This window comes from Myxine glutinosa, chromosome 9, assembly GCF_964187855.1.
Source record: "Myxine glutinosa chromosome 9, kmMyxGlut1.1, whole genome shotgun sequence".
Taxonomy (NCBI): domain Eukaryota; kingdom Metazoa; phylum Chordata; class Myxini; order Myxiniformes; family Myxinidae; genus Myxine; species Myxine glutinosa.
This window is the reverse complement of record NC_136269.1, coordinates 130,373,515-130,385,693: the sequence shown is the minus strand read 5'-3', so window position 1 is coordinate 130,385,693 and position 12,179 is coordinate 130,373,515. Positions and strand designations below refer to the sequence as shown.

Sequence of the window (12,179 nt, the reverse complement as noted above, 5' to 3'; positions counted from 1 at the left end):
CGTCCGTCCGCCCAAAATGTGTTGGCGCTCATATCTCAAGGACTATACATTTAAACTAGCTGAAACTTGGAAGATGCATCGGCCAATAGGTCTAGTTATTGTCTTTCGAAACAAATTCCACCTAAGTGCTACAGTTTTTGCTTTAAAATTAAATACATATAAATATAAATATATATATGTATACATAAATAAATATATAAAAATATATACACACTTTACAACTCTTCAACATATTATTACAACAATCTAACATGCTGGCCCAATGGCCTCATGGATAAAGCATCAGATTCCTAAGCTGGGCATTGTGGGCTCAAATCCCATCTGGGTTGAACATATTTCCCCCCTTACTTTTACAAGTCTTTCATATCGTCTTGAATAATGAGCAAATGAACATCTTGTGCAATGAGCAAATGCATTTTGTTCGTATTTAAAACGTAATTATTCTTAAATCTGAATTTCAGCCTCATTATTAGTATTGTATCACATCAAATTGATTATTGTATGGAAATCAGGGGAGGCGCAAAGCGCCCCTTCCTTTTTTGGGATGGTTTCTCTGTATGCAACTTTAACATGAGGACTGAAAATTCGTTTCTCGGTTTCTACTGGTATATTGTATATATAAATATACATAGATACACACTTTATAACCATTTAAAACATTTTTTTTTAATTGTAACGTGCTGGCTCAATGGCCTAATGGATGAAGTCATCAAAGACTCCCAAGCTGGTGATTGTGGGTTCAAATCCCGTCTGGGTTGACTGCTGTTTTCAAGTCCTTTATATCATCTTGAATAGAGTCTTGCAAATGAACAAATGCATTTTGTTTGTATTTAAAATGTATCTTGTGACAAATGCCAGGGGCATACACTCGGCCCCTTTATGTAAGGGTATGTACCATGTGGCAAACTACAGAAAAGAAGGGACATTCCATAGCTTATAGAAAATGCCAAACAATACAAAATAAGGGGCATTCAAAAAATCTCATGTGCATGCCGGACTACCCTTGTGTTCTTAGGAGGAACCAAGTAATGCTCTAGATAAGTTCATAAAAAGGGGTGCCCTACATCAGGCAAATAAAATACATTTACTTCTTCATGCAGGTGTATGAATCAAATTGGCACCCCTTTAGATGAACTTTTCTAGAGCATTACTTGGTTCCTCCTCAGAGCACAAGGGTAGTCCAGCATGCACACAAGATTTTTCCAGCATGCACAGCCGGCAGCCTTTTTCCTTAGTCGGTTGGTGGGGCGGGGTTAATTGTCTATTTTGATTCTTTGGAGGCGGGGTTTGGCCCGATCGGGAATGTTCGGGTTTCTGTCGGCATTTATGCTGGTAGTTGTTGGTTAACGATGTGGGTTTTTATGGCCGGCTTGTTATAATTGTAAGAACATTGGGGAAATCACAGGAGGTAATCACATACTGGGGAGATTAATCTTAAAGCCTAGAGCTAATTAACATGTCTCCACCCCCCCCCAGCCCCCCCCCCCATGTTCATGTAAAGGAGCATTTGGACATTTGGACAGTGTGTGGTCTACCACATGGTCTGGTACCTTGCACTGTACCTTCTGACAGGAGGATGAAAAACATTTAGAGATGGAGCTTCCTTTGAACAGAATTGACATTTGAATCCTCTCTAAGCTTGAACAATCGAGCCGGTTACAAAGAGAAGCTCCACAACAGCAGAACGTCCTTTGGGGGTAATCCTACGATTGATGTCTCTGGTCCTCCACAATCGTAAACCCTAATCTGAAAAGAAAGAGATGTTTAACATCCGTTCTCTGAATTAACATAACTAGCACAGTACCCGTCCTCCATGCGATATTGTTCCAAGCTCGCAACACGCTCTTTTGATACGTCCCTTTATTTGGGCGCTGTATAGGCAACAGACCGCTGCCTCCATCGCTCCCGAAAATGAAAATAAACCGGGTTACATACATGAAGCAAAAACGTGTTCTGCTTATGTTGACTTGAATTAAGCCTAATCAGACTTTTTGAAAATGTGCCCCCACCCCTCCCAATGAAGAAAATTCCAAGATGGACAAACAATTTTATTTTTCAAAACCTCATGGAATAAAACGAAACTTGCACAGTCACAACGTCAGGATGCCCTCATTATTCCCTGAAAGTTTCAGCTTCCTCGGTCAAATCCTCTCATAAGAGTAGATGATACATACAAACACACCTTGCCTCCATAAAACAATTACAGAACTTCATTGTTTCTGTCTCACCATGTAACGTTGTCAGGATGCTGAGATCAGAATCTGTAAATTAAAGGAAAACGTTCGATTCACCACTCTGTCTACAAGTAGAAGAAGAAGAACCACTCGTTCAGCATCTTCAGACGCATAGGGCTGCCGGAGCAGTTTTTCCATGGTGATGGCACGCAATCCTGGACGGGTCGCCACTCCGACCCAGGATACTCGAATGGCTCATTCTTTCCCCGAAGCCGGTGCTCATCTTACTATAATTCACCAAATGTCTGTCTGTCTGTCTGTTCCCAGGTACCGCAAAAACGGCTGAACCAATCACAACGATATTTTGGGTGGGTAATCCTGGGACACACTCGAGTAAAATAGGCTATTTTGTTTTTCCAATTTTCCAGTTTTTCCAAACATGATGGAATAAAATCTACCGATATGAACAGTGATGTGGCTTTTATTGAAATTCTGCAAATACTGTTTAGATTTTGATGATTTGCATGTGATATGATTTAACGGATGTTTATATAAATCGTTTAAAATAAAAAAAGGCTTCAATTTCTGATATTTTGCCTTTTCATTTGGGCCTCACAATTGAAGCCCCGTCTGTAGGGCGGGTACTATTGCTAGTTTTTCTAACCTCAGAAGGATGACAGGCTGAGTCAACGCAACTGTTAATTCAACGAAATTACTGGGGCTCAAAATCATGAGCCTTGGATCTTCTTAAGCCAGCCACCTTCACCGTTAAACCAACAGCCTTCTGTGCAAATGTTAATAAATGTTAATTCTTTTTGGGTTATACATGTCATTGAGGTTTGGTTTCTTTTCAGCTCACAGATGACAAAATCTATGTAAGTGATGAGAATTCTACTCACAGTAAGATGGAATCTTTTATGAGTGTTGTACCTTTGTGTTGCAGAAACGCAGGAGACTCTCTTTCTCTCAGGAGTCTCAGGTAAGTGTTATGACAGGATGGAATTAGCATTTCCTGTACAAAGATCATTCTTGTGGGAGCTTTATGAGTTAGCCATCTTGTTTGACACTGAAACCCATTTTTACCACCTGAGAAAGTTGGAGAAATGAATGTGTTCCATTTTATAGGATCTTAATTCATGACACATGTAAAACTAGAACGGCACTCAGTGGATGAATGTGTTACGTGCTCCCCTCCGAGCCCCGAGAGGAGTCACGGCAGAAAGATGTGTTATTCTGTGTCAAAGATCAATGGTGAAACCACACCAATTGTTACCAACAAACAAGTATTGTATTAAGATCACACAAGAATAACAGTACAACAACAATAGTAATCAATTGTACAGCCAATATATATTTCCTATGATGGTACCATCAGGTTCGTACAATATAACTCACTGTGCTCCAAGTGAGCGACAAGAAGAACATTCCCAATGTCTCTTTCCCGGCTTCAAGCCAAAGTTGCTTCCGGCTTCAAGCCAAAGTCAATCCACTCCAGTGATCATCCGTACGATGTCGTATCGAGACCAGAATCCCGTTGGGCTGACAGTTACACTGCCAAAGCTGGGCGAAGGTGTCCTCGAGAAGCGACGGGGAAATCACACCTTCAGGTATGGACGTTTGACGGCTCTCAATCGGCGAACCGCAGATTTCCCACTCAAAAGCCACGTTACACACACACACCAGATTAACGTCTGAATGTGGTGAAAATGGTTGAAGCGAAGTGAAAAACCTTGAGCGATGCGCAAAGCGCGAGAGTCAAAATGGCCGACGGCCCAATCTCGAGGCGTAACGGCACTACGATGATTCTCCTCGGAATCGACCGCAAAACCTGACACGCAGGTTGATCTGTCACAGCGATAACAACTCTGTCGCAGGAATCCCTTTCCTGGGAAACCCAAAGTTCACTCGTGACTCTCGTTCGCCAATCGTTCGCTCCAGACCTTGAAAAAGCTAGGCTTCTTGTCCGACTCACTCGCTCCGCCTTCTCTTCCTCATCTTCCTCTTCGTCATCGTCCGGTTCCGGTTTCATTTAAAACATTAACTTTTTTACCTTTTGAAAATAGTAATCTCTATCCCTTACGACAACAATAATAGTACATGGAATCAAAAATGTTTATAGTGGATGAAAACCACAACAACGGAAGTGACGAATCCGTAACAAATGGCACTCATGGTACACTGAACATTGTGGTGAGGCAGTTGCCCTGAAACAACTTGCCTTTGCCTCATGGAAGGCAAATCCAACTGAAGGAAATCTCAGTTCCTTCCACCAAGCTCGGAACAAGTGTGTGTCTACCCTCAGGAGTGCCAGGAAGCACTATCTCTCCACACTCAAGATTGAACTCTCAAACCTGTCTCCTTCCTCCAAATCCTGGTGGCGTCTGGTCAAATCTGTTTCTGGTGTTTGTTCCCCCTCCATCCCCTCCCTTACCTCAAATGGCAACACAGTTGACACCGCACGTGACAAAGCCGAATGCCTCAACTCTGTTTGCCTCAAAATCTTGTGTCCAAAACCCATCCCTCTCTGTACCCAGTCGAACTCAACTGCTCCTGGACTCTGTGTCCTTCTCTCCTGACAAGGTGGAGAAGTTTTTGTCAAACCTCGACTCGGATTCTGCAACTGGACCTGACGGCATCAGCCCACGGGTCCTAAAATCCTGCTCTGTCGCTCTATCTCACCCTCTCTCTGTTCTTTTCACCCTCTCTTTTGCTCAAGGTCATCTGCCAGCATCTTGGAAATCAGCAAACATTACCGCTTTACACAAAAAAGGTGCAAAAACAGATCCTTGCAACTACCTGCCTGCTCCCAATTATCAGCCAGGTCATGGAATCCATAATTGCTTCGGATATCAAATCCTTCCTCTTCTCCAATGGCTTGATCTCTGATCATCAATTTGGTTTCAGACCAGGTCACTCTACTCTGGACATGCTGCTTCTGCTGTCTCAACAATAGATGGAGGTCATCAATGCCAACAGGAAATCAGAGCTGTCTCCCTTGACATATCACGTGCCTTCGATATGGTCTGGCACCCCGCTCTGCTCACCAAACTCTCCTCCTATGGTATCCATGGAAATCTCCACGCATGGCTGGCGGACTTCCTCTCTAGTCGTAGTCAACGTGTGGCCCTGAATGGGTTTCTCTCATCTCCTCTTCCTGTTCCAGGCTGGAGTTCCCTGAGGCAGTGTTCTTGGCCCTGTGCTTTTTCTGGTCTTCATCAATGATCTCTCCGACTCTCTTGAAAATCCTCTCTATCTCTTTGCTGATGACTCCACTCTCTGCCGCTCCATTCCTCATCCCTCAGATCGGCAGTCTGCAGCCTCCTCACTCTCTGCAGACATGGACAAAATCACAGACTGGTCAAACAAGTGGAACATGTCTTTCAATCCTGACAAATCTCACACTCTTACGATGTCTCTCCGAAAAGACCGACTGGAAAACCCTCCCATTTACTTTCTCAACAATCCTCTCCAAGAAGTTCTGTCGCTATCTGCCATGATCTTTCCTGGGAAAACCACATTTCAAATCTGGCCTCTAAAGCCAGTCGCGACTGGGCATCCTCCTCCGTGCGAAGTCCTTCCTTGGCACACCTGAGCTCCTCACCACATACAAGGCTTTCATCTGCAGCTCAATGGAATACTGTTCCCCCCTCTGGGCTGGTGCTCCTGCCTCACACCGAGCTCGGCTTCACGTTGTTGAAACCAAAGCTTTCAGAATAATTGGAATCTCCTGCGATGAAGTTAACTCCGAGGGCCTTTCACTCACTCACCGCAGGCAGGTTGGTGGTCTTTCTGTCTTCTACCGACTCCTCTTCGGCCTTACTCCCCCAGCTCTCTCTGTGCTCTGTCCCACAAATATCCCTACAGGTCGCACAAGATCTGCCAGCAACCATCTCATGGTTAAACTGCCAAAATCAAGACTCTCTGCTCACCTTCACTCTTTCATTCCTCTTTTCTCCCGTCTCTGGAACAAGCGCCCTCACTCCCTTCAATCCCACTCCTCCCTCCAGGTCTTTAAAACAGCTGTTCACCACCATCTCTTATCTTCCCCCATCAAAAACCTTGATCTTTTCTACCCCCGCTAATTCACCCCAGATCCACGTTTTTTGAAATTACAACTTCTTTCCTGGAAGTCCATGCAGTGTTCATATGTTTTATACCTCTCCCACCAACCCCCCAAGCCCTCTCCCTCCCACAGATCTCTCGATCTCCCTGCTCTCAAATGTTATGTTTGTGTCCTTCCCCCTCTCTCCCCATCTTGTCTACCGCTCCCCTTATTATATGTTTTATGTGTCGGTTTGACTTTTTGTGTGTTTAATGTTTGCTCTTTCACGAGCCTCGACCTTGTGTACAGAAAAAAAAGTAGAGAGCATACCTCCACCGAGTTGGCAAAATCACTCAATGGTGAAGAATCACTTAAAAATTCTACTAGCTGGATGCGGATCCGGATCTTCACCAAAATCGAATCAATTGTTCTTGGTCTCACACACACAACCTCTCCACCAAGTTTCGTCCAAATCCCTCCATAACATTTTGAGATATCCTGCGTTGTTGGCCCTATCTCCCAATGGTGAAGAATCACTTGAAAAATTAAATAATTCTCAAATCCGAATCTATATTCAGATCTTCACCAAAATCGAATTGAATCATCCTTGTCAGACACACAACCTGTCCACCAAGTTTCGTCCAAATCCCTCCATAACGTTTTGAGGTATCCTGCGTTGTTGGCCCTATCTCCCAATGGTGAAGAATAACTTGAAAAATTAAATAATTCTCAAATCCGAATCTATATTCAGATCTTCACCAAAATCGAATTGAATCATCCTTGTCAGACACACAACCTGTCCACCAAGTTTCGTCCAAATCCCTCCATAACGTTTTGAGATATCCTGCGTTGTTGGCCCTATCTCCCAATGGTGAAGAATCACTTGAAAAATTAAATAATTCTCAAATCCGAATCTATATTCAGATCTTCACCAAAATGGAATCGAATCATCCTTGTCAGACACACAACCTCTCCATCAATTGTCGTACAAATCCGTCCACAACTTTTTGAGATATTTTGTTCACAAACAAACAAACGGACAGACAAACAGACAGGGGTGAAAACATAACCTCCATCCATCCACCTTTGGTCGCGGAATTCAGAAGTACAAGTTCTAACAAAGGGATGATAGATAGTGTGTGTGTCTCGGATTATTTTCGAGATGTTGCGTCGTGTTTAACCCTTGGCTTCGTCCATCAGGTTCTTGACATTGACACCACCAGAGATGGAATCCTTTGTGAGCCTGCACAAAGACGTTACCTTGAAAAGAGAGGTAATCGAGCTGTTTTCACTTTTGTTCATTTTCCAAAACGGTGTGTTTGTGCTGGTCATGGAGGCCTAAACAGAATGAAAAGAACAACTAAAAGAGTGCCTGAGCTCCTCCATGAGCCTTAAATCAATGTAATAAATAAATAAACAAACGTGCCAAGTCCATGATCTCTGACTTATCCTTTCAGTTGAGTGGAATGTTGGAAAAAGTGTCACTCCATGGAGCATAAAAGCACGTGTTGCCCTTTAAGGGAACGAGGGCGATTTCCAAGTCGTCGTCACCAAAACAACCCCTTCTTGTCATGTCCACAACAGACAGTGATCACCTGCATGAGTACCCTGAAGAAAAACCTGGCTGAGGAACATGCTGTAAGCTGCCCGGTCGTTGGAACAGAAAACTGTGAAATTTACATCCTAGACCCCGAGGCCTTCACCATACTCGCTAAGGTATTTTTTTAATTTTTTTTGTATACAAGATCGAGGCTCGTGTAAGAGCTAACATCAATCACAAAAAAAATAACCGGACAGACAAAACATACAATAAAGGGAGCGGGAGACAAGATGGGGAGAGAGAGGGAAGCACACAAGTACAACAGTAGAGAACAGGGACATCGGAAGATCTGTGGGAGGGAGAGGGCTGGGGGGGGGGGGGGGAGGAATGGGGGGTGGGAGAGGTATAAAACACATGGACACTGTTAGGACTTCCAGGAAAGAAGTTGGTATTTCAAAAAAGTGGATCTGGGGTGAATTAACGGGGGTAGAGAAGATCAAGGTTTTTAATGGGGGAAGATAAGAGATGGTGGTGAACAGCTGTTTTAAAGACCTGGAGGGAGGAGAGGGATTGAAGAGAGTGAGGGAGTTTGTTCTGGAGGCGGTAGAAAAGGGGAATGAAAGAGTGAAGGTGAATAGAGTGTCTTGATTTTGGCAGTTTAAGCATAAGAGGGTTGCTGGCAGATCTTGTGCGACCTGTAGGAGTATTTGGGGGACAGAGCACAGATAGAGCTGGGGTAGCTCGGCCAGAGAGGAGTCGGTAGAAGACAGAAAGTCCACCAACCTGCCTGCGGTGAGTGAGTGAGAGGCCCTCGGAGTTAGCTTCATCGCAGGAGATTCCAATGATTCTGAACGCTTTGGTTTCAACAGCGTGAAGACGAGCTAGGTGTAAGGCAGGAGCACCAGCCCAGAGGGGGGAACAGTATTCCATTGAGCTGCGGATGAAAGCCTTGTATGTGGTGAGGAGCTCAAAGGACTTCGCACGACGGAGGATGCCCAGTCGGCGACTGGCTTTGGAGGCCAGATTTGAAATGTGGTTTTCCCAGGAAAGATCATGGCAGATAGTGAGACCCAAAAGCTTGAGTGACAGAACTTCTTGGAGAGGATTGTTCAGAAAGTAGATGGGAGGGTTGTCCAGTCGGTCTTTTTGGTATCATCCCATTTTTGGACTTTGAACTCATTCGTGTGCAGTCTCTCAATTGTTTTGTTCATGTCTTCCCCACATTTTGTGTTATTTTTATGCCAGAAGGAATCGGGAGGGGATAATCTAGGAAAACAGGCTTGGAACTCTCCTAATCATCCTACACCGAACCGTCTCAATTGCATTTATCATTTTCTTTACTAGAATTGAACACATGATTCATGGTGCGGCCTAACCGGACTTTCGTGAAATGTTCAACGCTATTTCCTGAGACTTGTACAATGCAACCCTCTTAATACATCCTAAAATTATATCGGACATAAATATTGCTACCTGGTACTCAGATGACCGATTGAGTATCTTTTTATCTTCAACTAGCAGAAGTACCCGGCATTGCCGGGTGGGGAAGAGGAGGGGAGGGGAACGGGGGGGGGGGGGGGGAGGAGAGGGGAGGAGGGGAGGAGAGGGGGGGGAGGGGAGAAGAGGGGGGGGAAGTACCCGGCATTCCATGTATAAACGTGAGGGAGAAGAGGGGGGAGGGGGAGGGGGAGTGGGAGGGATGGGAGGGGAGGAGAGGGAGGGGGAGGGATGGGAGAGGAGAAGGGGGAGAGGGGAAGGGGAGGGGGGAGGGGAAGGGGGAGGGGCAGGGGGGAGGGGGGAGGGGGAGGGGAATGGGGAGGGGAATGGGGAGGGGGGAGGGGGAGGGGAGGGGGAGGGGGGAAAGGGAGGGGGAGGGGGGAAAGGGAGGGGGAGGGGGAAAAGGGAGGGGAGGGGAGGGGGGAGGGGGGAGGGGAGGGGGGAGGGGGGGAGGGGAGGACGAGGGGGGGAGGGAAGGGGAGGGCCAGTCAACAATGACGTTGCAGTTCTCATGGTTGGAGAGCAGCACAACAATCGCGACATCGTCCTGAATCTTCGCAACAGCACGAAGCGGATTTTGGAGACTCACCGATCCTGTGAGGCCCTCCAGTACCGGCCTTGCCGGGTGGGGGAAGGGAGACCCGTACATTCCCAACCCGTACATTCGCCCTCTCGACTCAAGCTCACTCGGACAAAAGCCTCGCACAAATTACACCGTGAAGGCCCAATGGCCATGTACATGAGCGAGTCGGGCGCACTGAATTGAAAATATATAGAACGCTCATACTCCGTGAAAAGTGAAGCCACCTGGTGGCGGGGATGGAACATCACGTGATCGCTCTGAGCGAATCAGCGCGCTGCTCTGCCACTGATCAGAATCCGTGTATAATATTCCTCGCTGAAAAAAAATCTATGTGAAACATGCTACTATCTATGCTAAATCATGCTAAATGCTAATCATGCTAAAATCTATGCTACTTGCTGTGAGTTTATGGCGGCAAGGAACATCACGTGATCGCGTCACGAACATCATTCGTGATCATGTCATCACGTGATCGTGATCGTCATCAATGAGCGCGAATGAGCGAATCAGCGCGCTGCTCTGCCACCGATTCAGATTCCGTGTATAATATTCCTCGCTGAAAAAATATGGATCTAAAGATGAAAGAAAAAAAAACCTATGTGGTGTGAATGGCAATGTTCCCTCGCTGAAATGTGAAAAACGCAATCGCTTTTCGCTCTGAAATACGTGCGAACGCGTAACTGAGTTAACGGCGGCAAGGAACATCACGTGATCGCTCTGAGCGAATCAGCGCGCTGCTCTGCCAACGGTCAGATTCGGTGCATAATATTCCTCGCTGAAATGCGCTGAGGTAAAATATGGGGAAAAAATATTATGAAATCAATTTTTAAGGTCGGCCATGTTCTTCCCAGGCTCAATGGCCATGTCTGTGCAAATATCAAGTACGTGAGCCTCTCCGTTTAGGAGTCTACCGGTAACATTACACACACACACACACACACACACACACACACACACACACACACACACACACACACACACACACCACACACACAAACTGTGTTTATATATATAGATGATTGTACTCGAAAGTTTCTTTACTGATCAACATGCTCCAGAATCCATTGAGAATGACTCTATGGTCACTACCTTGGGCCAGACTGGATTGTCCAAGTTAGTGTCTTGGCTCAACTGGATGGGCTATTGGTAGTCTTGGGCAGGCTGGATGGGTCCAAGGTAGTATCTTGGGCCAGGCTGGACGGGCTATTGGTGGTGTCTTGCGCCCAATTCTTGTTCCTCATCGGCAACAATGACCTCCTGTTGTTCTGAAAAACCTTTTTCTTTATGTCATTCACTAACCCATCCCACTGATAGGCTGCAGCTCCATCACTCTCTGCACATCTGGAATTGATTATACTAGGGCATGCCCGTACTATATATATATCTAAAATTATATCCCCCCCCCCTCTATTTACATGGAATGGTTTGGTCCATTCGCAAAGCCAAAGGCAAAGCGAACGGCTTGCGAGTACGGTGACAATCCCCCCCCCTCTATTTACATCAAATGGTTTGGTCCATTCGCAACGACCACAGAACCCCCCCCCCCCCCCCCCCCCCCCCCTCTATTTACATGAAATGGTTTGGTCCATTCGCAACGCCAAAGCGAACGGCGAACGGCTAAATCGCCATAGCTCGGTAACTACTTGTCGATTAATTTCAAACCTTGAAAAGGCACATCCTCGGGTCCCCAGCAATATACCTGGCAAGTTTAAAGTATATCGGACCGGTAGTTGTCGAGAAACAGCGGTCACAGACATACAAACATACAAACATACAAACATACACACAGAGATTACTGGAATTATAGATAGATGTTGGTCCTGATACATGGAACATGTTCAATCATGGAAAATCAGTCTTGACCTGTTCCTCTGGAAGGATCTTCGAACGAAGCACCTCTATTTACAAAGGTCAGCCACTGAAAGACGTTCATTGCCTTGAATTTTAGGCCCATCAGCCATGACCTCTCTCTGACTGACCACATAGCGAAGCTGCCTTCTAAAGCCAACCATAGATTGGGAATCCTCCATCAATCCAAGTCCTTCCTTGGAAAATCAGAGATACTCACAGTGTACAATGAAGTACTGCTCTCCCCTATTGGCTGGCACCTCAACATCACATCTGTCCGTCCTGGAATGTGTGGATTCTAAAGCTCTCAACAATATCGGAATCTCCCATGATGAGGCTAAAGGAGGAGGTCGGTCCATGTCACATCGCAGGCAGATTGCTGGCCACTCCTCCATTCCAGCTCCCTCTGCTCTCTCAGACCTCCAACCCTCTTCAGCTCCTCTTCTTCCCTCCAGTGTTTCAAGGAAGTGGTCCACAAGTTACCCAAGGACACAA

The 12,179-nt window shown here is 45.8% G+C and overlaps 1 protein-coding gene across 1 annotated transcript in view; it reads left to right on the top strand.

The window, feature by feature from the left end:
- Positions 1-12,179, top strand: part of BBS1 (Bardet-Biedl syndrome 1) — a 67,974-nt gene that overhangs the window by 28,350 nt on the left and 27,445 nt on the right. Inside the window, exons 6-8 of the mRNA XM_068128159.2 lie at positions 3,118-3,153; positions 7,417-7,489; positions 7,801-7,932. Of these exons, the coding sequence (XP_067984260.2) occupies positions 3,118-3,153; positions 7,417-7,489; positions 7,801-7,932 (241 nt within the window). The remainder of the gene's footprint in view (positions 1-3,117; positions 3,154-7,416; positions 7,490-7,800; positions 7,933-12,179) is intronic.